The sequence below is a fragment of the Gossypium arboreum genome, chromosome 12 (assembly GCF_025698485.1).
Source record: "Gossypium arboreum isolate Shixiya-1 chromosome 12, ASM2569848v2, whole genome shotgun sequence".
NCBI classification, from domain to species: Eukaryota; Viridiplantae; Streptophyta; class Magnoliopsida; order Malvales; family Malvaceae; genus Gossypium; species Gossypium arboreum.
In genome coordinates this window covers 115184522-115207391 of record NC_069081.1, presented here as the reverse complement: position 1 = coordinate 115207391, position 22870 = coordinate 115184522, and the positions used below count along the sequence as shown (strand labels likewise).

General features: G+C 37.2%; 5 protein-coding genes, 2 non-coding genes and 1 pseudogene across 9 annotated transcripts; 4 read left to right on the top strand and 4 right to left on the bottom strand.

Annotated features, from left to right (window-relative positions):
* Positions 1-195: 195 nt before the first annotated feature.
* Positions 196-2003, bottom strand: LOC108480658 (uncharacterized). 2 transcript variants are annotated; one of them, XM_017783723.2, is made up of 2 exons: positions 1143-2003; positions 196-920 (listed from the first exon to the last, which is right to left on the bottom strand). In XM_017783723.2, the coding sequence occupies exons 1-2, from the start codon at positions 1300-1302 to the stop codon at positions 364-366; spliced, it is 717 nt and encodes a 238-aa protein (XP_017639212.1). In that variant the 5' UTR covers positions 1303-2003; the 3' UTR covers positions 196-363. The 2 variants fall into 2 exon arrangements, with proteins under 2 accessions (XP_017639212.1, XP_017639211.1); XM_017783722.2 differs by having other exon boundaries at positions 196-2003.
* Positions 2004-2128: 125 nt separating this feature from the next.
* Positions 2129-4817, bottom strand: LOC108480657 (PGR5-like protein 1B, chloroplastic; annotated as a pseudogene).
* Positions 4818-11395: 6578 nt separating this feature from the next.
* On the top strand, positions 11396-12775 carry LOC108461632 (leucoanthocyanidin dioxygenase-like). The gene is made up of 2 exons (XM_017761533.2): positions 11396-11973; positions 12065-12775. Exons 1-2 carry the CDS (start codon positions 11474-11476, stop codon positions 12606-12608), a joined length of 1044 nt encoding a protein of 347 aa, XP_017617022.1. The 5' UTR covers positions 11396-11473; the 3' UTR covers positions 12609-12775.
* Positions 12776-13082: 307 nt separating this feature from the next.
* Positions 13083-15660, bottom strand: LOC108461633 (glyoxylate/hydroxypyruvate reductase HPR3-like). Its single transcript, XM_017761534.2, has 2 exons — positions 14545-15660; positions 13083-13820 (listed from the first exon to the last, which is right to left on the bottom strand). The coding sequence occupies exons 1-2, from the start codon at positions 15001-15003 to the stop codon at positions 13296-13298; spliced, it is 984 nt and encodes a 327-aa protein (XP_017617023.1). The 5' UTR covers positions 15004-15660; the 3' UTR covers positions 13083-13295.
* Positions 15661-15748: 88 nt separating this feature from the next.
* Positions 15749-18217, top strand: LOC108461664 (uncharacterized). The gene is made up of 3 exons (XM_017761568.2): positions 15749-16113; positions 16686-16801; positions 17214-18217. The coding sequence occupies exons 1-3, from the start codon at positions 16003-16005 to the stop codon at positions 17716-17718; spliced, it is 732 nt and encodes a 243-aa protein (XP_017617057.1). The 5' UTR covers positions 15749-16002; the 3' UTR covers positions 17719-18217.
* Positions 18218-19374: 1157 nt separating this feature from the next.
* On the top strand, positions 19375-19448 carry TRNAV-AAC (transfer RNA valine (anticodon AAC)). The gene has a single exon. It is a non-coding gene; the product is annotated as a tRNA-Val (tRNA).
* Positions 19449-20119: 671 nt separating this feature from the next.
* Positions 20120-21567, top strand: LOC108461448 (growth-regulating factor 10-like). Of its 2 annotated transcripts, XR_001867750.2 has the most exons (4): positions 20121-20371; positions 20459-20749; positions 20833-21277; positions 21376-21567. XR_001867750.2 is itself a non-coding variant. In XM_017761290.2 (3 exons), exons 1-3 carry the CDS (start codon positions 20323-20325, stop codon positions 21219-21221), a joined length of 729 nt encoding a protein of 242 aa, XP_017616779.1. In that variant the 5' UTR covers positions 20120-20322; the 3' UTR covers positions 21222-21567. The 2 variants fall into 2 exon arrangements, 1 of the variants encoding a protein (XP_017616779.1); XM_017761290.2 differs by having other exon boundaries at positions 20120-20371; positions 20833-21567.
* Positions 21568-22796: 1229 nt separating this feature from the next.
* Positions 22797-22870, bottom strand: TRNAI-AAU (transfer RNA isoleucine (anticodon AAU)). The gene has a single exon. It is a non-coding gene; the product is annotated as a tRNA-Ile (tRNA).

Here is a 22870-nt window from a genome sequence, read left to right as displayed (position 1 = left end):
TGTATAATTTATATGTGAATTTGGGTTTTGCATGCTTTTAGAAATGAAACTTTAATTTAATTGAATTATTATAAATCATTGATAATATTATTAAATTAGCACATTTTAATTTTATATATACAAACAATTATATTAATCTAATATAAAAATAAATAAATAAATTTCATTAATTAAATTAAAATTAAAATATATAAATTATAATTCAAATTTAATGTATAATTCAAGTTTGATGAAAAAACAGAGTTGTCTGTTCCAAGATGTGAACAATATTCTTTTATATCTCAAGAAACAAATAGATTTAATCTTACAAAAAAGAATGATCTTACACTAGAAAAAGGAAAAAGCTGAGACTATTATAACATTTCAAGAAGGATAAGGTGAGTACTCATGTTCAATTGTAGGCGTGGTTCGAGTAACCGATGCTGTTGGAGCCCTGAAATGTCCCACCATTGAAACCTGAAGTGCTTCTTCTTCATACGCTCTCCTCTCCAACTCCTCCATTCTCGCTTTCTTCTTCACCTTAACAAGCATCGACACCAAAAGCAAACCCAGCAGGAAAGCACCCAATGCCGCTCCAATCGAGCTTCCCACCGCCAATTTCCACGTTCTAATCCTCTTCCTCACAGGCATCGACGGCGGTAACTCGATGAGCAAACCGAAATGACCATGCCTGGTCGCAACACAAACATTGGGTGACACTTGGTTTTTCAATCTCACTTTGCCATCCCCTCCAAAGCTAGCACACAATGGCCTGATTCCTCTCCTGGACGATGTAGTGTTTGTAATAACGTTGCTGAAGTTTATTTTAATTGGGTTATTTTCCCTTGCGAGGATTCCAACTTCGAAAGGGGTGCCGGAACTCACATCGGTGCCGGCATTATAAGCGAGGAGGCCTAATACCGGTGACACAAGCTGGTAACCTGAAAGATTATAGTTAGCATAGTATATGGATGACCAATTAGAACCCAAGTTTTGTCTTACTACCATGACTCTTTCTGCACATGGTTGCACATTCACACCTTTTCCCAGATAAAATTCCTTAACTTGAGCACCATATCTGTGGAGACTCCCACATCTAAACCTTGCTGTTTCAACTTTGATGCCCGAGACATTTGCAGGTAAATTTACAGTTTGTACAGTACCTGTTCTCAAATGCTTGTCAAAGGACTTTACTACGTTGTCCCTAATGAGAAGATCGAGAAGACGAGCTGATCTGATCCCTTCAGCTTCAGCTTCAGCTTCCGTTGAAAGTAATGATGCCCATGAAAGTATTATCAATGTGAGAGAGAAAAAAGAGCCCATGAGAGGAGCTTAGGGTTGGGTAAAAGGAAGTTGGCTACAACAACTGTTGTGTGTGGTTTCTTTCAAAGCTGTATTCTAAGATCAGATTCTTGTTTTCTCTTCTGGATGTGACAGGTTTGAAGTTGCAAAGAGGAATGCTTGTACTGTTTGGGGGGAAGTTTATAGATGATAAAAGAGGCTTTAAATAGTGAAATCGGATCTTATTGAACTCAAATAAGAGATTTTTTCAAGGAATATCGAATTCAAACAGGAGACTTTGTTAAGGAATATCAAATTCTTGATCATGCAAATAGAATTTACCTAGTCATTAAGATGGATGTAACAGTGCAGCTAAAACCAACCGACTGTTTTGGATGAAGTGGGGGCATTTAGGCATTAGGCCATTTTTACCTAAAGTTGCTTTACAATGTGGCAAGTAGTGATTGGGTATATATTAATAAATTCGTTTGAAATTTGCCTAAAAGCTTCTAAAAACATGAAGCCTTTTGCTTTATGGCATGGAAAGAAACTTTGACGAGCAAGGCAAAGGGTGAAATGATTTGGGGGCGTGGCTTGATGATGACCCCTCATATGAAAAAAGAGAAACGAAAAGGAATCTAGCATGCTGCTGTGCTGAGGAATTGAAATGAGAGCAAAGTTCGCCTTTGGGAGCTAGCTCTCAGTCGTCAGTACTCAACTTGTGGTTTCAACATGTTCCCCACTTCAACAAAATTTGTGGGTCTCAAGTCTTCTATAAGCTGGCCATAGGGCATCCCGTCAGTCCATTCACTGTTCTTTTTAGTTATCCCTTTGATTTTGGTCCCCAAAGACACATGCCCAAGTCAAGTTCTTTTTAAATATTGCCAACTCCCCAATCATAGTATAAATATATCTTTTTGTTTTGGGCATATATATTGAATAAAAGATTTTCACAGCTTGTTCACTTCTCTTTCTGTCGAACATGCTTGTTATAGGTATAAAATATATTACTACATGGCTTACAAACAAATATACATTCTACAATGAAGCACATATCAAAACTTATTCCTCACTGTGCTGCAAATGATGTGGTTCCCTGCAAGTAACTAGTCCCGCATCCATGGCCAGTCCTGTTTAAAACTGGGAATTACGTTGTCTGGGAAAAGAGACGCAAAAGTAAACTGCTAATGTCATTTCTCGGTTAGAAAGTTACTCAAAGCACTAACAAGATAGGGCCCCTGCAACTTTTGGAGGGCAGGGAAAAAAATTAAACAAGAAAGTTCAATTTATAATTGAGCAGACAGGGTAGATTGTAGACCGTATTTATATTTTGTTCAGAGTTATTGCCAACCTCTCATTTTATTTGGAGCATTCGTGTCTAACAGCTATGTCTCACATGTTCAGATATTGTTACAAGTCTTTTGGAAAAGAGCATACTCACAGTATATACCTCGAAATAAAGCTTGGGTTCCTTCTGGCAAAGTAATCAACCGTGTTTTTGAATTATACTCCAATGGGGTTCCACAACTGAAGTGAAAAAAATAAAATTAAGACTAAAAATTACTGAATGTGGTTTGTAAACAAATGATCCCACTTACTTTGAACATTTAAGTGTATTGGTGGTTCCACCATCGGAGATGGATAGTATGGTGCCAAAGAAGGAGACATTCTCAGTACCACAGTTCGGGCAAAGACCCTATAAGGTAAAAATGTTGTAAATTTATTTTCATAGTTTATATAAACATTATATGGAAATGATGAAATAGTGAGGTTTTAGTTACTTTTAGGATTAGAGAGTCTTTGACAACCAATTTTGTGAGGGATTGAGCTAGCCAAACTATCAAAGGCACAGCAGCAAACCAAGTAAAAATGAAACTGAACAGTTTTGGGAGCTGCAATTCAATATATCATCAGCCTTTGCATTGCATGCATGCATAAATTTCTGCAGTAATAACAGTTTACCTCCAAAACATATGTTATTTCAAATCCAGTCAGATCATCTAAGAAGAAAAACCTGACAAAACCAGAACATAAATGATATTACAGAAGAAAAACATAACGAACAAGCTAGAATTCTATGAAACAGGCTTGGAATTGGAATGCAGATATCTATAAGGACAGTATTAGTGCAAACGAAGAAAAGACTTACAGTCCCAGGGCAACCACAGTCGCTGGGACGTTCAAGAGGACCATCTTCAAATAGTCAACGGATAGGTCACTGTACACCTATGAGAAGAATGATGATAAAATGACTATGAATTCAACCAGTTGAAACGTAAGTATAATAGTTTTGAGTCCTTTCCTACCAAGTTAAGCTTTTGAGTTAATTTTTCATCCAAATTATTAGAGCCAATTGCATAGGATCAAAAAGGAAATGCCTTGTGCTATTGAAATTGAAAGGAATATACTGCAGAAAGAAACAAAATCCATTCAAAATGGCAAGAAGAGAGAGCTAGCTGTTACAGTGGTTTAATTAATGTAATAATGAGGGAACTATATCAACAACCTATGCAGCATGCTTAATTCACAGAAAACAGAAGACTGTATACCTTTCTACTACGGAGACTGCATCGTGGACCTCGACCACAATTTCGCTTCCTTCTATCTAGTTATGGGGAAAAAGAATATGAAATGGACGTGACATGGTTGCATGGAACTACACACACACACACACACACACACACAAAGGGACAAATAATGACAAACCTTTAGCCTCAGCTTCAAATCATCAAATTCTTCATCACTCAAAACTGGTTTCCCATATACATAAGCCATTGAAGCTTCCAAAAATTTCTGCTCATCAGAACCTGCAAAAACAGATGATATAACATTAACATTTTCGAGGCTAATTTCATAATTGCTGACCATATTGTTTGAGCAAGGATTGGTTGTAAAATTTGGGGCTGTATACTTAGCATAACAACACTGCTTCCTTCCCACGTTAGTTCTTCCTTGAGATTATCGAATTCCTCATTTGACATAATAGCTTTTCCTTCATAATAGAATGCCTGCAGAGCTTGAAGAAACTCTTGCTCCATTTCACCCAATGACTTCTTCTTTTTCTTGTCTATACTACAGTATGGCAGAATTTTACTATCAACAACATTATCTTCTTCCACCTGGCTTGCAAACAAATTCTACTCTTATCAGTTCAACAAGTTCCCACAAATCCCAACTGAAATAACATTATTCCACGTTTTAAAACCTTGTTGGTCAGCAGCAGCCTTGATGGGAAGTACGAACAATCTGTGTCGACAACAGAGCTGCTTTCCATTTGATAGAACCCTCGTAGAAGAAGAGAAAGAAACCAGTGGTTTTTGTATATGGCCATTTAGGAAACGATAGGGTGTTAAGAGTTAAAGCCAATTTGCTAGCCATTGGACCAAAACTCAATCTGTTAAACTGGTGATGATGGAGGAGCAGTGTTATTTGATTGGTTTCACTTTGGTTTTGTTGGAGGGAAAGGGAGATAAGGTAAGGGATGAGAGTGTGGAGGGAAATACAACGGTCTTCGATTTCATTCATGTTCAGTGAGTCATCATCAAGGTTCCCATGGTGATGTCGTTTTCTACGAAAATGTTGGCCTGCATCAGGTGGACATGTGATTGCCTTGTCTGTTCCACGTGCGTCCATAGGGCCGTCACGTGAACTGGCCTTTCATCTCATTCTTGCTTGCTGCCAAACTACGTTACCTTTGATTTCGAGGCTGCACATGTAAATAATATAACTTCTAGCAACTGAAACTTCACTTTAATATTTGTATATTTTTTATTCATTTTAATATTTGAATTTAATTTAAGTTGGCTATTATTGCTTAGAATGTCTGTTTTTTTTAATTTTTTTTATATAATATTTAAAACTAATCATACTTATTCATTAATTTTTAAATAGAAAGATAATATATTCAAACTTACTCCTGCTAGCAATAATACTCATGTCATTCGGCATTTCTATTTTTAAAGTAATTCAACTATAATTATTATTATCATTATAATGACTAAAATTATCTAAATATTTTCTCAATCCTTAAATTATACTCAATTCACGCTTTCTTTTACGAATAATAATGTCAATAACAACTAAATTAAAACTCAATATGTTAATTATAATAATTATTTAATAAAATTTAAAATAGATACTTTTAGACTTTTCTATGAAAGCGTTTATTTTTTGTATCCTTGTTTTAATGCTAGATTCTCTCCACCAACGCATGTGAAGCTCTCAAGGCTCACCATTTGTTGGTCAAGCTTAACTTTAGGGCATGGGCACACTAAGGTCAGATAAAGATTTATAATAACATAGGTCACAGGCTTAGATTTAGGCAAATAAATACTTAATATATGTTACTTATAAGTTTCATTTTCCAAAGGAAATATATCTGCGTAAATTTATATTTAATGCATTAATCAATATAGTTTTATATATTAACAATGAATAAAATAAATGTCAAAAATTTAACTTATATTTAAGTAATTTTATTTTCAACTTATGTGGCATCATTAGATTCTCTAATGAAGTATAAAATTATACCATGTGAATATACATCAAATATATTGACCTATATAAATACATTTCTTTTACTTTTCTTTCAATTATATGTACTTACAACTTAGATTATAATTAAGACGGAATAAGTCATTTTGTTAATGAGAATGTGAAAATAAAATAGAATAAAATAAATAAAATAAAGAACACATAAAGTTTTACGTGGAAACCCTTTCGAAAAAAACCACTAGAGAGAGAAGAAAATTCACTATGTCGAAAAATTTTTACTCAAATACAAGAGGAATAGACTATGTCTATTTATAGGCTTGCAAAGCCATATTCTAGTAGGATTGAAACACCTTATCCTAATCAATATAAAATAGATGGAGTTTAATAAGGTTTAAAACCTTATTCTAAAATAAAATAAAAGAAGTCTAGTTCTATATGGATTTTACTTTTATTTTATTTTCCATCGTATTTTATTTAAATAAGAATTTGGGTCACTTAATTCTAACAATCTCCACCTTGACACAAATTCTCAATGAACAAGTTCTTCATCGCGAACTTTCAATAAACAAGTTCTTCACCTCTTCCAAAAACCCTTAAGGGTTTAACTTCAACAATGAACACCAACCAAGTCTAAGCAATGCTCAAACTTGGTTATAGGAAGTGACTTAGTCATCATATCTGCAGGATTTTCATGAGTGCTAATTTTGCTCACAACAATATCACCACGAGCAATAATATCACGAACAAAATGATACCGAATATCAATGTGTTTTGTTCTCTCATGAAACATTTGATCTTTTGTAAGAAAGATGGCACTGATCGTCACAAAATCTCGTCTTGATTTGAAGGTCTTCATTGAGTTCACTAAATAGTCCCTTCAACCAAATAGCTTCTTTACAAGCCTCAAGAATCGCCATATACTCACTTTCGATTGGTAGACAAAGCGATCGTAGTTTGCAAAGTGGCTTTCCAACTAATTGCACAACCTCCGATTGTAAAGACGTAACTCGTGAGAGATCTTTTTCTATCAAGGTCTCCAAGAAAATCAGCATCAACATACCCTATAACTCCATCTTTAGTTCTTCCAAACTGTAAGCAAACATTAGTAGTGCCTCGTAAGTATCTTAAAATCCATCGAATCGCTTTCCGGTGTTCTTTACCAGATTCGCCATGTATCCGCTAACCGTGACCGACTACATATGATAAATCGACGTGAACAAACCATAGCATACATGAGAGATCCTCTGCACTAGAGTATGGAACATGTGACATGTACTCAATCTCATTATCGATTGAGGAGATAAGGCCGATGAAAGTCCGAAATGGTCGCTAAAGGAGTACTAACAGCTTAGCACTCTGCATATTGAACTCGCAAAGAACTTTCTCAATGTACCCCTTCCGACTTAGGTACAATTTACTTGCTTTTCTATCTCGAGAATCTCCATACCAAGTATCTTCTTTGCTGGTCCTAAATCTTTCATCTCAAATTCTTCACTTAGTTGGGCTTTAACCTTTCTTATCTCTCTTTATCTTTTGTCGCTATCAACATGTCATCAACATAAAGAAGTAGATACACAAAAGAACCATCACTGTTTTTCTTAAAGTAGACACAACTCATCAAAACTACTTCTTTTGAAATCATGAGAAGTCATAAAGGAATCAAACCTCTTGTACCACTTGTCTTGGTGACTGTTTCAAACCGTAAAGGGAATTTTTCAGCAAGCAAACATAGTCCTCTTTTTCGAGACTATAAAACCCTCCGTTGTTGCATGTAAATATCTTCCTCAAGTTCTCCATGCAAAATGCGTTTTTACATCTAACCGCTCAAGCTCCAAATCATGCATGGCAACAATACCAAGCAAAGCTCGAATCGAACTATGCTTAACAACCGGAGAGAACACATCATGAAGTCCACTCCTGAATTTGATCAGTAACCCTTTGCAACAAGCCTTGCTTTATATCCGGTTCTTCAACTCCCGAGTCCCTTCTTTCTTTTAAACACCCATTTACAACGAATGCCTTTTTACCTTTAGGAAGTTTTACAAGATCCCATGTTCTGTTTTTGTGGAGTGATTCCATCTCCTCTTGCATAGCAAACATCCACTTTTCGAGTCTTCACACTAATCGCCTCGAATAATTAAATGGCTCTTGATTCGCATCTATATCTTCACCACATTTAAAGCATAAGCAACTAGATCAACCTCGGCATACTTCTTTGGAGGTTTAATTTCTCTTCTTGTCCTGTTTTTGGCGATAGAGTATTGCGGTGAAGAAGCAACTCTATTCTCAATTTTTATCTTGGCTTGAGGAGTTGATTCAGTATTAATCGATGCTCCACCGCTTTTGGTTTTCTTTATTGGAAGAGTCTTTAAGAGATAAGTTAGGTAGCATAGCGGTTTCATCAAAAACAACATCTCTGCTAATCACAACTTTTCTATTTTCAGACACCATAACTTATAGCCTTTTACACCAAATTTATAACCAAGAAAACGCATTTAATGGATCTCGGTTCCAATTTTCCATTATCAACATGAGCATACGCAGGACACCCAAAAATCTTTAAATCAGAATAATTAGCAGGATTACCAGACCATACCTCTTGTGGAGTCTTTTTCTCAATGGCAACGGATGGAGATCGGTTGATCAAAAACATGCAATGAGGTCGCTTCGCCAAAATGACTTCGTAAGTTGGCATTTGACAACATACATCGAACCTTCTCCATGATCGTTCTGTTCATTCGTTCTGCAACGCCGTTTTGCTGTGGAGTATGACGAACTGTCAAGTGTCTCATGATCCCTTCTGACTTGCACAATCTATTAAACTCATCAGAACAGAACTCTAAGCCATTGTCTGTACGGAGGTATTTTATCTGTTTTCCCGTCTGTTTTTCAATCATAATTTTCCAAGACTTAAATGTGGAAAACACATCGCTTTTCTGCTTCAGGAAGAACGCCCAAACTTTTCTGGAAAAATCATCAATAAAGGTTAGCATATAATTAGCTCCACCTCTCGAAGGCACTCTGGACGGCCCCCACAGATCAGAATGGATATACTCCAACGTTTCCTTCGTGTTATGGATTCCTCTAGTGAATCGAACTCTCTTTGCTTCCCAAAACACAAGGCTCACGAAATTCAGTTTGCAAATTCCTTGCCCATTAAGAAGTCCTCTTTTGCTTAATTCTGCCATGCCATTCTCACTCATATGCCCTAGGCGCATATGCCAAAGTTTAGTAATATCATCATCTGACAAGGAAGAGGAAGCGACAGCTGCATCACCAGTAACAGTAGAACCCTGTAAAACATATAACTTGGCAATCTTTCTTTGCCCTTTCATCACAACAAGGGACCCTTTGGAAATCTTTAAAACCCCACTTTCACCGTGTATCTGCACCTTTTGAATCAAGAGTACTCAACGAAATTAAATTTCTTTTCAATTCGGAACATGCCGCACGTCACTAAGTGTTCGACAACTCCATCAAACATCTTAACTTTAATTGTTCCAACACCGCGATTTTACATGAAGCATTATTTCCCATCAAAACAACACCTTGAGATCTTTGTTTCATAAGTTGTAAACCAATCCCGATTGGGACTCATGTGGAAGGTGCACTGAATCAAGTATCCACTCTCGCTTACTTTAGAATCATTGATGAAGCAACTAGAAGTTCACCATCGCTGTAGTCTTCTACAACATCGCCTTCACCGAATTTTCCGGTTGTTTTCCTTTTGATTCGCAGCCTCCCTTTTAATCTTATTTTGTAGCTTATAGCACTCAGATTTAATGTGCCCTTTCTTCTTGCGAAGTTGCAAGTTTTACCTCTGTTTGAAGATTTCGATCTACCCTTAGATTTACCACGAGGATTCCGTTCTGTGTTCTACCACGATCATCATCAACATTCCGGTCTTGTCTCCCACGAACAATGAGACCCTCTCCCGAGAGTTGGGTTTAACCACAAGATGCTTCATCTTATCATACGAGGTTAAAGAATCATAAACCTCATCAACTGTGAGAGACTCGCGGCTATATAAAATCGTGTCTCTAAAGGTTGAATAAGACGGGCAACGAACAAAGTAGAATCAACCCTAGATCTTCCTTATCATCTTGAACCTCCATGGCCTCCAAGTTTGAGAGAATTTCTTTAAACACCATTAAGTGTTCGTGTCTGACGCACCTTCCTCCAAACGATGAGCATAAAGACGCCGCTTCATATGCAACTTGCTTGTTAGAGTTTTCGACATACATATTTGTTCTAGCCTCTTCCATAATGCAATGACAGTTTTCTCTTTCATCACATCCTGCAAAATTTCGTTGGACAAATGCGATGTAATTGTGTTAATGCCTTTCGATCCTTACGCTTCTTCTCTTCATCTGTTAATGTCGAAGGCATCTTATCTATCCTAGCAGGCATCCTCTAGATCCATCTGTGCAAGAACGCTTGCATCTTAATTTGCCACAACGCAAATCTGTGTTGCGATCCAACAATGAATTTCATACTTCAAAGACGCCATTACCGTGATCGAGATGAATAACCCTAAGCTCGATACCAATTTGTGAAAAATAAAATAGAATAAAATAAATAAAAATAAAGAACACATAAAGTTTTACGTGGAAACCCTTTCGGAAAAAACCACGGCGAGGAGAAGAAAATTCACTATGTCGAAAAATTTTTACTCAAATACAAGAGGAATAGACTATGTCTATTTATAGGCTTGCAAAGCCATATTCTAGTAGGATTGAAACACCTTATCCTAATCAATATAAAATAGATGGAGTTTAATAAGGTTTAAAAACCTTATTCTAAAATAAAATAAAAGAAGTCTAGTTCTATATGGATTTTACTTTTATTTTATTTTCCATCGTATTTTATTTAAATAAGAATTTGGGTCACTTAATTCTAACAGAGAATTACTGCATAACAATTACTATGTAGTGATGTTATAGGATACTTCACAACTCGAAATTTAACCCATCCTCACAACTCGAAATTTAAGTCTCCCCGCGATGTGGATCCTTCCATCGCTTCTTGCGAGGTGGAGCGCAAAGGAAATGTATGAGCTGTGAGATAGATAGCCCCATTGTGTCTCGCACGCATTGACATGATGACCTCGTGAGGTGATCCCGTTGTGCCTCTCCACCTCGCAAGGTGGAATGCAAAGAACTTATGGGCACTACTCGCTATCTATGACGATACTTGAGTGCGAATTCTATCAAAGAGACACATCCAAAGATACGTGTCGAGTCTAAGAAAAGAATGTGTCATATGCATGACACCTAATTATTTTCTAATACATCACATTAAGAGACCGTGATTTATAAATACAAAAAATTAATAAAAAAAACCTCAACAAGTGTGCATCAACCAAATCAATTTGTTTGAGATATGATACCACCATCAACACATTTAAAACAATAAAAACATTTATAGCGAGAGGTTTTCACACTTTATAATTATTAGGTACTATGTTTTCATTTTGAAATTTCTATCAACCTTCATTACACATGCATCACGAGCTCTTTGAGACTTTGACCATTGCTACTCACTTTGTTAAGCTCATTATGATACAAATCTTCCAGTCAACTAACTTTGACCATGGCTAATCACACACGTGATAACAGCTTCCCGTACATACACTGCCCTATAAAAATCCCACTTGAATTCTAAGTACTTCACGTTCATAAAATAATAATAATAATAAACAAAGTTAGGGTTTGCTAAAATGGCGAGTTCAATTGCCCCCAGAGTGGAGAGCTTGGCAAGTAGTGGGATTCAGTCAATCCCGAAAGAGTATATTAGACCTAAGGAAGAGCTGGCAAGTATAGGCAATGTATTCGAAGAAGAGAAAAAAGGAGGACCACAGGTTCCAACCATTGACTTAAAGGATATCGAGTCCGAGGACATCAAGGTGCGCGAGAGATGTCTCCAGGAGTTGAAGAAAGCTGCCATGGAGTGGGGCGTGATGCACCTTGTTAACCATGGGATCTCGGACCAACTCATGGACCGTGTCAGGATCGCCGGGCAGAAGTTCTTTGAACTCCCTATCGAGGAGAAAGAGAAGTATGCCAATGACCAAGCTTCGGGGAAGATTCAAGGCTACGGCAGTAAGCTTGCTAACAATGCTAGTGGCAAGCTTGAGTGGATAGATTACTTCTTCCATCTTGTCTTTCCTGAGGACAAGAGAGACCTGTCAATCTGGCCTAAAACACCCAGTGAATACACGTGAGTTTTGCATTGCGTTACATTTAAACAAGCTTCACTTCATGGTTTATTTTAACGATTCGTATGCATATATGTGTGTGAGTGAGTGCAGTGAAGTTACAAGTGAGTATGCAAGGCAACTTCGTGGCCTAGCCAGCAAAATTTTTTCGGCATTATCACTTTGCTTGGGATTGGAAGAAGGCGGGCTAGAGAAGGAAGTTGGTGGATTAGAAGAGCTTCTCCTTCAAATGAAAATCAATTACTACCCCAAATGCCCTCAACCAGAGCTGGCTCTAGGTGTGGAAGCTCACACAGATGTAAGTGCACTCACTTTCATTCTCCACAACATGGTTCCAGGTCTGCAACTCTTTTATGAAGGCAAGTGGATTACCGCGAAATGCGTTCCAAACTCCATCATCATGCACATTGGCGACACCATTGAGATCCTCAGCAATGGTAAGTTCAAGAGCATTCTCCACAGGGGTTTAGTTAACAAGGAGAAAGTTAGGATATCATGGGCAGTTTTCTGTGAGCCACCCAAGGAGAAGATCATTCTCAAGCCACTGCCCGAGACAGTGTCCGAGACGGAGCCTCCATTGTTCCCGCCTCGCACCTTTGCTCAGCTTATCCAGCACAAGCTATTTAAGAAGACCTAGGATGGTTTTTCTGATCAAGACCGATCTAAAATTATATAAGCTGTTCAGTATCCTTTCGAAGTTTGGGGATGAGCCATAATGGTGTCTTTCATCCCTTTGCTTCATTTACCTGTTTTGTGGAATAATGGGAGACTGAATAGCTTCCCTGTATGAAGCTATTTGTGGAATTAATGGCCTTTGTTTACATTTAATGTACCTGTTATCATCCAATGCGTCAAACTCAAAACATGAAAGTTTCTGCCTGGTCAACAGACCTCGGAAAACAATATTAGCAAAACCTTCTTTTTCGCAGCAACCAAGCATCAATGCTTTTGACTTGTGCTTTGCTATGTGTTTCCATTACGTTTCTCCGCACGGAAGTGCGAGTTTCGGATCTTAATTGGTCTGGTTTCCCGTTGTTGATTGCTCAGTTTTATCAAACAAAAAATGTTTTTGTTAGAAATTGGCCATCCATGCAGCTGCTCTCCCACTTGATGAGACGCAAAAGTTTTAAACAAATGATAAAACTCAAGTAACAAGAAACCTCATCCACCCCATATCTTCTCTTATTCAATGTACAATAGTGGTTAGGTTAGCTTTCCAGCTTTGACATTACAATCCCACATCATCAATAAGTTCAAGCGCTGCCAATCGGAGAAGCTGGCTAAGATTAAGCTACCTATAGACTTCTTATCTTTAGAAAACCATTCATTCAAGTTCAACTACTGACTGCAAAGGTTTACTCGAAAAGAATGCATGCAGGTTGGCTGTGATCAACTCCTCCAGTGCATCGAAACATTCAGGAGTTGCAACAGCACAATGAGGAGACAGTACAACGTTTTTCAAGGAAAACAGCTCTTGGGGAACATCAGGCTCGTTCTCAAACACATCGAGACCGGCACCACGAAGCTCACCTCTGACCAGAAGTTGCACCAATTCCTTCTCGTCAATAAGAGCCCCACGTCCAACATTTATTATTACCCCTTCCGTTCCCAGGGCAGTCATGACATCCTTGCTAATTATGTGTCGAGATTCTTCTGTCAACGTGCAACAAACAATTAGAACATCATTATTGACTGCAAGGTCATAGACATTTTTAAACCATGGAAATGGAACAGATGGCTTTTTCCTTCTTGAGTTGTAGGAAATAGAACAGCCAAATGGCTCGAGCCTTTTCGCAATTTCAGCACCAATGCTTCCCAAGCCCACTATTCCAACTCGTTTTCCTCCTAACTGCACCGATGTTTATGAGGCAACCTTATAATTTAGTTTCCAGAAAACATGAATATGTAGCATAAAACCATGACCAAAATGGTGCACCAACAATGACTCTCCCATGATTCACTTAAAATTAAAACTTAACCTGGATTTCAGTTATACTTTTCTGGCCAAACCTGCTTATTGCTTAGACTACACCACACAACCACATAATTCGAGATGGAAAACGGAAAGCATCTGATATAAATCGGATGGCAGAGTAGCTGGACCATCATGATTTTCCCATTAAGTTAACTAGTGGGCAACACACTCTACTAGTCCAGTCCACCTAACTAGAATTTGTAGCACAGCTTTGAAACTCTCTAGACGCCAATTCTGGCATTTTTGGTGTCTTAAGAGAATTATCTAGAGCACTAATTTGTCAATTTTATGTCTGGTAAGTAAACGGCATCCATTTTCATGTTTTAAACGTAGTTGCATTCTTTCGTACTATGCCCTATAACAGCTTGCAAGTCCATCAGCCATGGATACTACAACGAACACAAAGTTCACTCCTGTTTAGAGAGATTATCCAGAGTTCTGCTTTGCTGTAGTAATCACATCGCACCGGAGTTTAACCAAGAAATGCACAAAGAACGACATAGTCTTGCCAAAGAAACTCTTTTTTCAGTATGGTAGGCAAGCACCTTTTGAAATAAAAGAAATACAATCTTTAACAAGCAAAGAACCAATACCAAACCTTGAAACCAAGCGGGAATTCCCCATTCTGAGCCCACAACCCAGCCCGAACGTACTGGCAACCGGCGGAAACTCTTCGGAGAACATCGATAAGGAGGCCTACGGCCAAGTCAGCTACGTCAGGGGAAAAGGCCTTCCCGGCGTTGGTGACAGAGATGCTCCGGCGGCGGCACTCTTGTAGGTCAATATGATCAACTCCAGTGCTTGAGCCTACGATAAGCTGGAGGAAAGGGAGGAGTGAGAGGAGGCCGCGGGTGACGGGTGTAGGGTCCACGCAGAGGAGGACATGTACAGAAGCAGCGTGGCGGGAAAAGAAGGAATGAGTCGACTCGGGAGGGTCCGAATCCAGCGGGTCGAGTAGACGGAAGTGGGTTTGGAGACGGTCTTTGAATGGAAAATGGAAGTTGGGTGGACGGCGCAAAAGGACAAGCGGCAGCTCTTCTTGTTTAACGGTGGCCATTTCGAGCCCCAAAGCTCTGAAGCTGAACCCCTCAAGTTCTCTAAAAAAACAAATTTTTACGGTTCATGTTCTTCGCAAGTTTATTTGGATAGGTCTAATGGTACACAAGCAAAGATGGCTAAATTAAAGGAAGAAGATACTGCTGCGAGGACCACAAAAATTAGGAGAGTGATGGTATTGAGGAGGCATGTAAATTGATTTTCATAATTATTACTAGGATATTAAATCACGTCGTTCTCATTGATATAAAAAAAGTGGAATAGTAAAGGTCTGGGACGGTTGCCTTCTCCCTTCTCGAGCAGTAAGCAATGCTGCAACCAAATGGTACCAGCCTTTATGCAACTTCGGAACCAATTCTCCCAAGCCCCACGATCCCAATCCTCTTTCCATTCAACTGCAACCATGAATCACTGGCTAAAAGTTATCACCTTGATACCAGGAGGGTATGCTCCTTTTGCGACCCACGATCCGGACCGGACATACCTATCACTGGCTAACATTCATTGGAGAACATCGAGGAGAAGCCCAACAGAAAGTCAGCAACATCCTCGGTGAAGACTTGACCAGCGATGGTGACGGCAATGCCTCGGCGGTTGCATTCTTGTAAATATTGAAGCTGAAAAATCTGGATTGCCATTTTGCTCAAAAGCCCAAACATTCAAAAGATATTTCCATGGCTCAGGCCTAATATGACCCATACATTTCATCTGGGTCTAAACTGAAATGGCCCAGTTTAATCCAGAAAAGAAATCCCATTTCGCAATTCCCAAAAAGTGTCTAAATTTTTAATTTTACTGCTAATAATTGCTGATTATGAAACAACATGACTGCCTTAAACCAAAATCCCAATTGTAATTCGAAACAAATTGAACTTCCTTGATCCGTGTAAAACCCTAAAAACGCACAAAATTTTAGTACAACGTTCTTCCCCTTTCCCTGTTAACAGAAACATAAAAGAGAAAGGTATTTTTTTCCAACAGATTGAATGCAAAGCAACCGATGGGAGAAGAAAACAAGAAGATTAGGAAAGAAGAGGTAATTGCAAAGCTCAAGGACGATGGTGACTTCGACAAGCTCCGTCTCAAAATCATCCGCAAGCTCAAGCACAACGTACGTTCTTTCTTCTTCTTCTTTTTATTCACCAATATTATCTACTTTTTTTAGCTTCTATATTTTTTTTTCTAAGATTAAGGTAAAAGTTTTAGAATGCTGAACTTTTGGGTAACCTGGAAATCATGGATGCTTGTTGTCTGTGATTGTTTGCCTGAATGGGTTTTGTCTTGATTTTGAGTTTTGGGTATTTTCATGGAATTTAATTTGATTATTATATCTGGGTATAATTTATTAATTTCAAATTCAAGGCCACGTTTGATTAAGCTGCTTTGCTGCTATAGATTGTTGACAAATGTGATTATTGTATATCGATTTAATTAGCCTATGCTTTTCGAAAACAAGCCAAACAGCTTGATTAAACTTGTTTGGATAAAATCAGTTGTTCAGCTCGAGCTATGTATTTTATACTTTGCTTTCTTTCCTAATGGATTCAAAGAATGACTCTGTCAACTCAAGAACACGCCGAATGCAACCTTCGTATATTTATTACTTTAAATGAATATGAAGTAAATAGCGGCATTCTTACAGTGTCCCTTATAATATGTTCTGAATAAGGCAATAAATTGCAGGAAGAATTACGCAACAACATCATTTCAGCTGTGAAGCAGTCGGCAGCACTTAACCGTCCTGGCGCTGAAAACATGAAAGTAAGGCAACTATCAGATGCAATACATGATGAGGTTGGGTAAGTGGACCTTGTTGTCAAAGTTAGTTATGACTTTAAACTTAAGAACTTCATTTATATGTGTATATATGCATATAAGAGTGAAAATTAAGAATCCATATTGGATTTCTTAGTTGAAATGATGCGTGTTCCCGAATAAAATGCTTGCATCTATCTTTATGGTGTGTTTTATTTATGTGAAATCTGGTTATTAAAAATTTCAGCATTGGGAATAATAAGATATCGATATAAGTATAAATTGGGAGCAGTTTGTGAGAAGAATATCAACTCAGAGTTCCGTTAGCTATTCAAGAGTATGTTAGATTTTTCACTCTTCACATATGCTTCACCAGCTATAAGTTCTTGTTGGTTGTTTCCATGTAGTCAATAATGTTGATGTTAATTTGACACTTTAATTTTCTATAATGATTAGGAACAAAGTGATGGGCCAGATTTCAGATAGTCTCTGGGAAATAATAAGATCGGAAGGTGGCATGAGAACTGAAATTACAGAAACGGTACAATCTGTTTACGATAAATTAGCTAATCCTCAAGGGAAAGAAAAAGGTGAATCATCTGTCCGTGAAATGGTATGTGTTGGAAAGGAATCTGAGAGTAATGGTACCATTAAGGCCACAGCTAGAAGAGTCGATGAGACATTATCTGATGGTGATCCACAAGAACCACCAGGTTTCTCTATGTCAAATAATCGTCACGGCAACCACTGTCAGCAATCTCACAAGGCTAAACAGCAGCTTCCTAGGCCTTATGATGGAGCTTTGAAGAACTGTAAGGAAGAGCCCAGTCACTCACAGGAGGGGCAGGAACAAGATGATGTTGATGTTTGTGTGCCACCTGGCTTTTCTGTAGATATTGATCAGAAGCATCCGTGTGATGTCAGTGATGATGACCCTGATGTGCCTCCTGGATTTGGTTGATGAGAGTAAACTTGCAAGTTGTTTCCCACAGCCATCGTGATGTAAATGTTGCACTATAAATGGATCAGTCGTGAACTACTGAGACGGTATACCTCTTTCTCTGCTCTAATGGCCTTTCCTTTCTGTTTTCAGTCGGGGAGGGAGCCTGTTATCTGCTAATTGTGATAACCCGGTTCCATATTCCCTTTTATAATTTTTTCTATGCTGGCATTCTTGAGAATCAGCAAGGGGTTACTAATATTGTAAGAGGCTGTTTTACTAATATTTCTTTGTTACTAATAACTGGTTTATTGGAGCTTTTGAAAATGCACAAGGTAGGGATGTGAAAATTGAAACTGTATGTACCTCTTATTTGAACGACTTTCTAAACTTTGTATCGACTCTGTATCTCCCCTTTTTTTTGGAGAAATTTACCTTAATTCCAGCAGCAAACAGGCAGATTTTCCAATGTTTCTATTTCATATAAATGCACTTTGTAGGACTTCTTTGGCACATGAAATGACCGTATTAATTCTTTTCATGGATTTTTCTCTCAAACCTTTCTACTTATTGTTGTTGTTGATCTTCTGATAGACATTATTACTATTTACATTTTTTAAGCAACGTCATTATCAAGTATTGATTTTGAGTTTAGAAAAGCAAAGATACTCCACATCTATAACTGGATATAATTGATGAGTGTTAGATATAGGTATGTATTTGACATACCCTTGAGTGAATTTACCAATTTTATATTCTGATTCTGCTCGAGTAAATGTCATTAAGTTACCTTTCTTAATAGATGAATTTGCCTCACCAACATTTGTCAAAGTCCTTGTGCATATTTGAGATGGTCTTAATTTGACAGAAAATGAAGTATAGTTTAACTCTTCTTGCCGTTTACTCGGCTTTTCTTAGCACTTGGCCGATCTATGTGCGGGCATCCCAATATATAATATAGAATTCACCGTGAGGCTTTATTCTAACAGCCATCCTGTCTGTGGGAAATCTCTCTCAAGTTATAATGAACAAAAAAATAGAAGAAGAAATTTGTTCATATGATCATTTCTGCAAAAGAAATTATAATCCAAATGTTGCACATCAAAGTTACCAAAAAACAACCTTCCAATTCTCCATCTGATAAGTTGCACAGTAATGGGTCTCTGCTCCATGTTAAAAGCAATCCAATTCCTTCAGAATGCTTGAAAAACAAACAAAACGGTAAAAATAACTATAAAAGCCTTTATATTAGGAGTTGCATTGTATTTTGTCCTCTTCATTCAAAAAATGGGTAAATTACTCCTTATACATTAGATCAAAAAGTAAATTAGTCCTTTTATTAAAAAAAATTTATCCATTTTTGCAGTTAAAAACTTATCTCTGTACGTTATCATAAGGTATACGTGGTATGTCACGTGTCACTATCTGATTATTTTCTCAGTTACGTCGGTTTTTAACAATATAAATGAATGAAAATTTTAACATAAATGATCAATTTACTTTTTAATCTAATATATAAAGACTAATTTGATCATATTTTAAATGGAGATGACAAAATGTAATTTGATTCCTAGTACAGGATTTCCATTATACTTTTACTCATGGAAAGTAGGTATAATACAACCCAACACAATATGAAAATGGTGATTTAAAGAAGAAATAGAGTCAGTTTCAAATGGTGTCGTGGTGTAGTTGGTTATCACGTCAGTCTAACACACTGAAGGTCTCCGGTTCGAGTCCGGGCGACGCCACTTACTGTTTTAGTACCTTTGTTTTTTACTTTGTTTTGACAGTATAACAATGCTGACACAAGTATAACAATGCTAAAAAAGAACACCTAGAAGTTTGAGCATTGAAAGCTCCAATTCAATGTTATCTTTTAGTTGGGCTTCTTAATTTGCGTACGCCAGAAATGAAGTAATCAAATCCAAGTCGAAACCGTAACTGTTGACCAAATCCTACTCATTCATCACTCTCTTCCCTCCCAGCAGCTCATATCATCAAAATTTAACTCACTCACGTCTTCTACTTAAGCATATCTGCCTGTTTTAATGAAAATGAAACTGTTGCTTGTTCCTAAGTGGCAAATTAGCAAAACAGGCCAAAAAGAAAACTCTGTCCTCCTTTGTCATATAATGGGGGTCCCAGATTCTAGTTGTCACGATTCATGACCTGACAGACGCGTTTGTGTCTGCAAACACCCTGCAGAGTTTCCTGACAATTTCAGAACACTTCACTCTCACTTTAATCTCTCTCTCTCTCTCTCTCTTTGTTGTTGCATAGAGACAAAGGATTCATAGAAAGACAACTGGGGCGTGCCTTGCTTGCTTGCTGTCATTGCTGCATTTGTCAGGTTTTAAAACAACCCGGTAAGGAATTTTTTTTTTTCTTTTTTTTGTTAATATTTGAAACCCATTTAAGAAGATACCTCCCCCACCCATCCTCATTTAAACTGCCAGGGAACTAAAAAATTTTCTGACCTGAAAAAAAATCTATTCTTACTGCTGCAACTTTCAGAGTGTGTGTAAATCTTTTAGGCCTTTTACTACTGTTAATTCAGTGTATGTTGCCAGTCCATACTGCATCTTCTTCTCTGCTTTTGACCCTCATACTGATTATCAAGAAATGGAACCTCAATACACACCTCTCAAGATTGCCCGTTTTGCAGACTTCGGTACACTCTTCTTTTTATACTCTCTCTCAAAAAAAAAAAATCTTGACTATCATGCATTTGTAAACCTTTTCTTTTCTCTTTTTCCAGGGATTGGACTTACAAACATGGAGAGTAATATGTTGAGTGGTGGAGAAGGGTCGCCTCCAATTGGGCTAGGTCTTGAGCTTGGACGTGGATCTGATCATAGGCCAACTGGGTTCACAAAATCGTGTGGGTTCACTGTTTTTCAACTGCAAGAACTGCAGCTTCAATCTCTTATCTACAAGTACATGGAAGCTGGTCTCCCTGTCCCTAATCATCTCCTTCTCCCTCTATGGAAAAGTGTTGCTGGTTCTCTTGGTGGTCTCCATGCCAATCCTTATCAACTCTACTCTAGCTGTAAACACTAAACACCCTTCTGTTTATTGGTTCATAGATTAGATGAAATGATTTTTGTTTTTGCTTTGATGTTGTTGATTCAGATTTGGGTTGTGGACCATTGCACTTGGAGTATAAGAATGGGGTTGATCCAGAGCCCGGAAGATGTAGACGTACGGATGGGAAGAAATGGAGGTGCAGCAAAGAAGCAGTCCCAGACCATAAATACTGTGAGAGACACATGCATAGAGGCCGACAGCGTTCAAGAAAGCTTGTGGAAGCTTCTCAAGCTACCAGTAGTGGTAGTCGTATTATCAGGCATGGAAATGCTGACACCAACCTCTCCATTTCTCTGCAACTTGATAACAGTAATACTAGCAGTAGTGGCAGCAGCGGCAATCTTTCTTCCGGCTTTATTGGTTTCTCCCCAAAGAGTGTTCTTCGTGGAAGTAACCCAAAATCTGAATCTTCAATACAATTTCAAGAAATTTAGAAGAAAAGAAAAAAAGAAAGGTTTAACAATGACAGATCTCTATCTAACGTTTGTAGGTAAAGCTAAAAGCCTTTGGGAGAGTTTTTTATTTTTTTATTTTTTTTGTGTGTGTGTGTAATATTTGATATGTGAGAGACATTAATGGTGTTTGTAGGTTTCTTGGGTTGCTTGGTGGTGAGTAGTGATGATGATGGGCTCCATTTCTGATGGAATTTGTAACGTGACTTTAGTTATGTTTCAAAATGCCCTTTGTTTTTTTTGGTCATCTGTCGCTCTTTTTCAATGCTATGGTTAAATGACAATGAAATGCTAAACTTTTATATGATTTATGTACTATTAACAACAATTACCATATGAGATATGAGCCAAGTTGTTATCATGATAAGATAAATATAAAGGATTGTCACTTACAAAAAAACGTGTGAGTAAACACAATAATTGGAGACAATAGAATAATTCGATTGACATAAATATTATTATTATTATAGGACGTGAGTTTAAATACGTTGAAACGTATTATTTTTATTATAAATAATGTTAAAATAGTTTGTCAAAAAATATAAAATATAAAAATTATTAAAAAATTTGAAACATGTGTATACAAAATGAACGACGGTGGAGTCCGTCCAAAGCTACAAGTTGGGCTCCAAATGACTACTGGAACATAACAAAAGCCCAACAGAGGCAGCACATGTGATATGGAGAGTTTTCTCGTGGCCATACCTTCTAACTCTAACTTGGCTTCAACCACCAAATTGACGGTTTGATACTTTGATATATCAACAAATAGAATTATATAGATTTAAGATATCCATGCATTCTTTCTCCCAAGAAAAAAAAATATTCATGCATTTTAGTTACATTAATATTATTTTTATAATTTACTTAAAATAACTAAATTAAAATATATTCAAATCAGAATCACATGTGATGTGATGATACTTAAATTCAAAATAATTTGCTGAAGAATTTATACATAGCATATGTGCATGGTAAAATTTAAAATCTAACAACCACTTCCTTTAGTTTTTTACGTTCTATTCGTGTCGAGTAATTTTGAATTAAATATTTAATTAGGGTTTAATGTGATGACATCAACTACTTGAATTAAATATTAGATGCTCGAAATTGACCCAATTAATAAAAGTGCACAATTTTTATTAAAAAGAAGAAGAGAAATTAGCATATTTAAAAGAAAAACATTAGTTAATTTATTCTCTGTCTCTATTTTTAAATTTTACATTGTGACTTTTAAGTAAGAAGAAATAGAATAAATGTTAAATAGAAATTTATTAAATTTGAAATTTTGCTAAAATTTCGTTTTTGTTAGACTATAAATATTTTTCATGTTTTATTTTCTATTTTTCCATAAAAGATAAATAATAAAATAAGATGAAAAATGTTTAAAAAAAATTAAATATGAATAGTATTTGTGTGCGAACAACATTGTGTGAACCTTAGAAAGGAATGGACCACTAACTAAGGTAAACGACACTTTACCCCTTAAAAGATTGAAGGAGGTCAAATGGATGGAAAACGACACCGTTTTCAGAAACAAAATAAAATAAGATCAAGTGGCCCATGCAGGTTTCGAACCTGCGACCTTCGCGTTATTAGCACGACGCTCTAACCAACTGAGCTAATAGGCC

Excerpts from the sequence above, each read along its gene's own strand:
- LOC108480658 (XM_017783722.2), bottom strand. The coding sequence starts at position 1,302 with ATGGGCTCTTTTTTCTCTCTCACATTGATAATACTTTCATGGGCATCA.
- LOC108461632 (XM_017761533.2), top strand. The coding sequence starts at position 11,474 with ATGGCGAGTTCAATTGCCCCCAGAGTGGAGAGCTTGGCAAGTAGTGGG. Across the intron at positions 11,974-12,064 it reads AAAACACCCAGTGAATACAC|TGAAGTTACAAGTGAGTATG; the intron begins GTGAGTTTTGCA and ends GAGTGAGTGCAG.
- LOC108461633 (XM_017761534.2), bottom strand. The coding sequence starts at position 15,003 with ATGGCCACCGTTAAACAAGAAGAGCTGCCGCTTGTCCTTTTGCGCCGT. Across the intron at positions 13,821-14,544 it reads AATTCCCGCTTGGTTTCAAG|TTAGGAGGAAAACGAGTTGG; the intron begins GTTTGGTATTGG and ends ACATCGGTGCAG.
- LOC108461664 (XM_017761568.2), top strand. The coding sequence starts at position 16,003 with ATGGGAGAAGAAAACAAGAAGATTAGGAAAGAAGAGGTAATTGCAAAG. Across the intron at positions 16,114-16,685 it reads TCCGCAAGCTCAAGCACAAC|GAAGAATTACGCAACAACAT; the intron begins GTACGTTCTTTC and ends AATAAATTGCAG. Across the intron at positions 16,802-17,213 it reads GCAATACATGATGAGGTTGG|GAACAAAGTGATGGGCCAGA; the intron begins GTAAGTGGACCT and ends TATAATGATTAG.
- LOC108461448 (XM_017761290.2), top strand. The coding sequence starts at position 20,323 with ATGGAACCTCAATACACACCTCTCAAGATTGCCCGTTTTGCAGACTTC. Across the intron at positions 20,372-20,458 it reads TGCCCGTTTTGCAGACTTCG|GGATTGGACTTACAAACATG; the intron begins GTACACTCTTCT and ends CTCTTTTTCCAG. Across the intron at positions 20,750-20,832 it reads TTATCAACTCTACTCTAGCT|ATTTGGGTTGTGGACCATTG; the intron begins GTAAACACTAAA and ends TTGTTGATTCAG.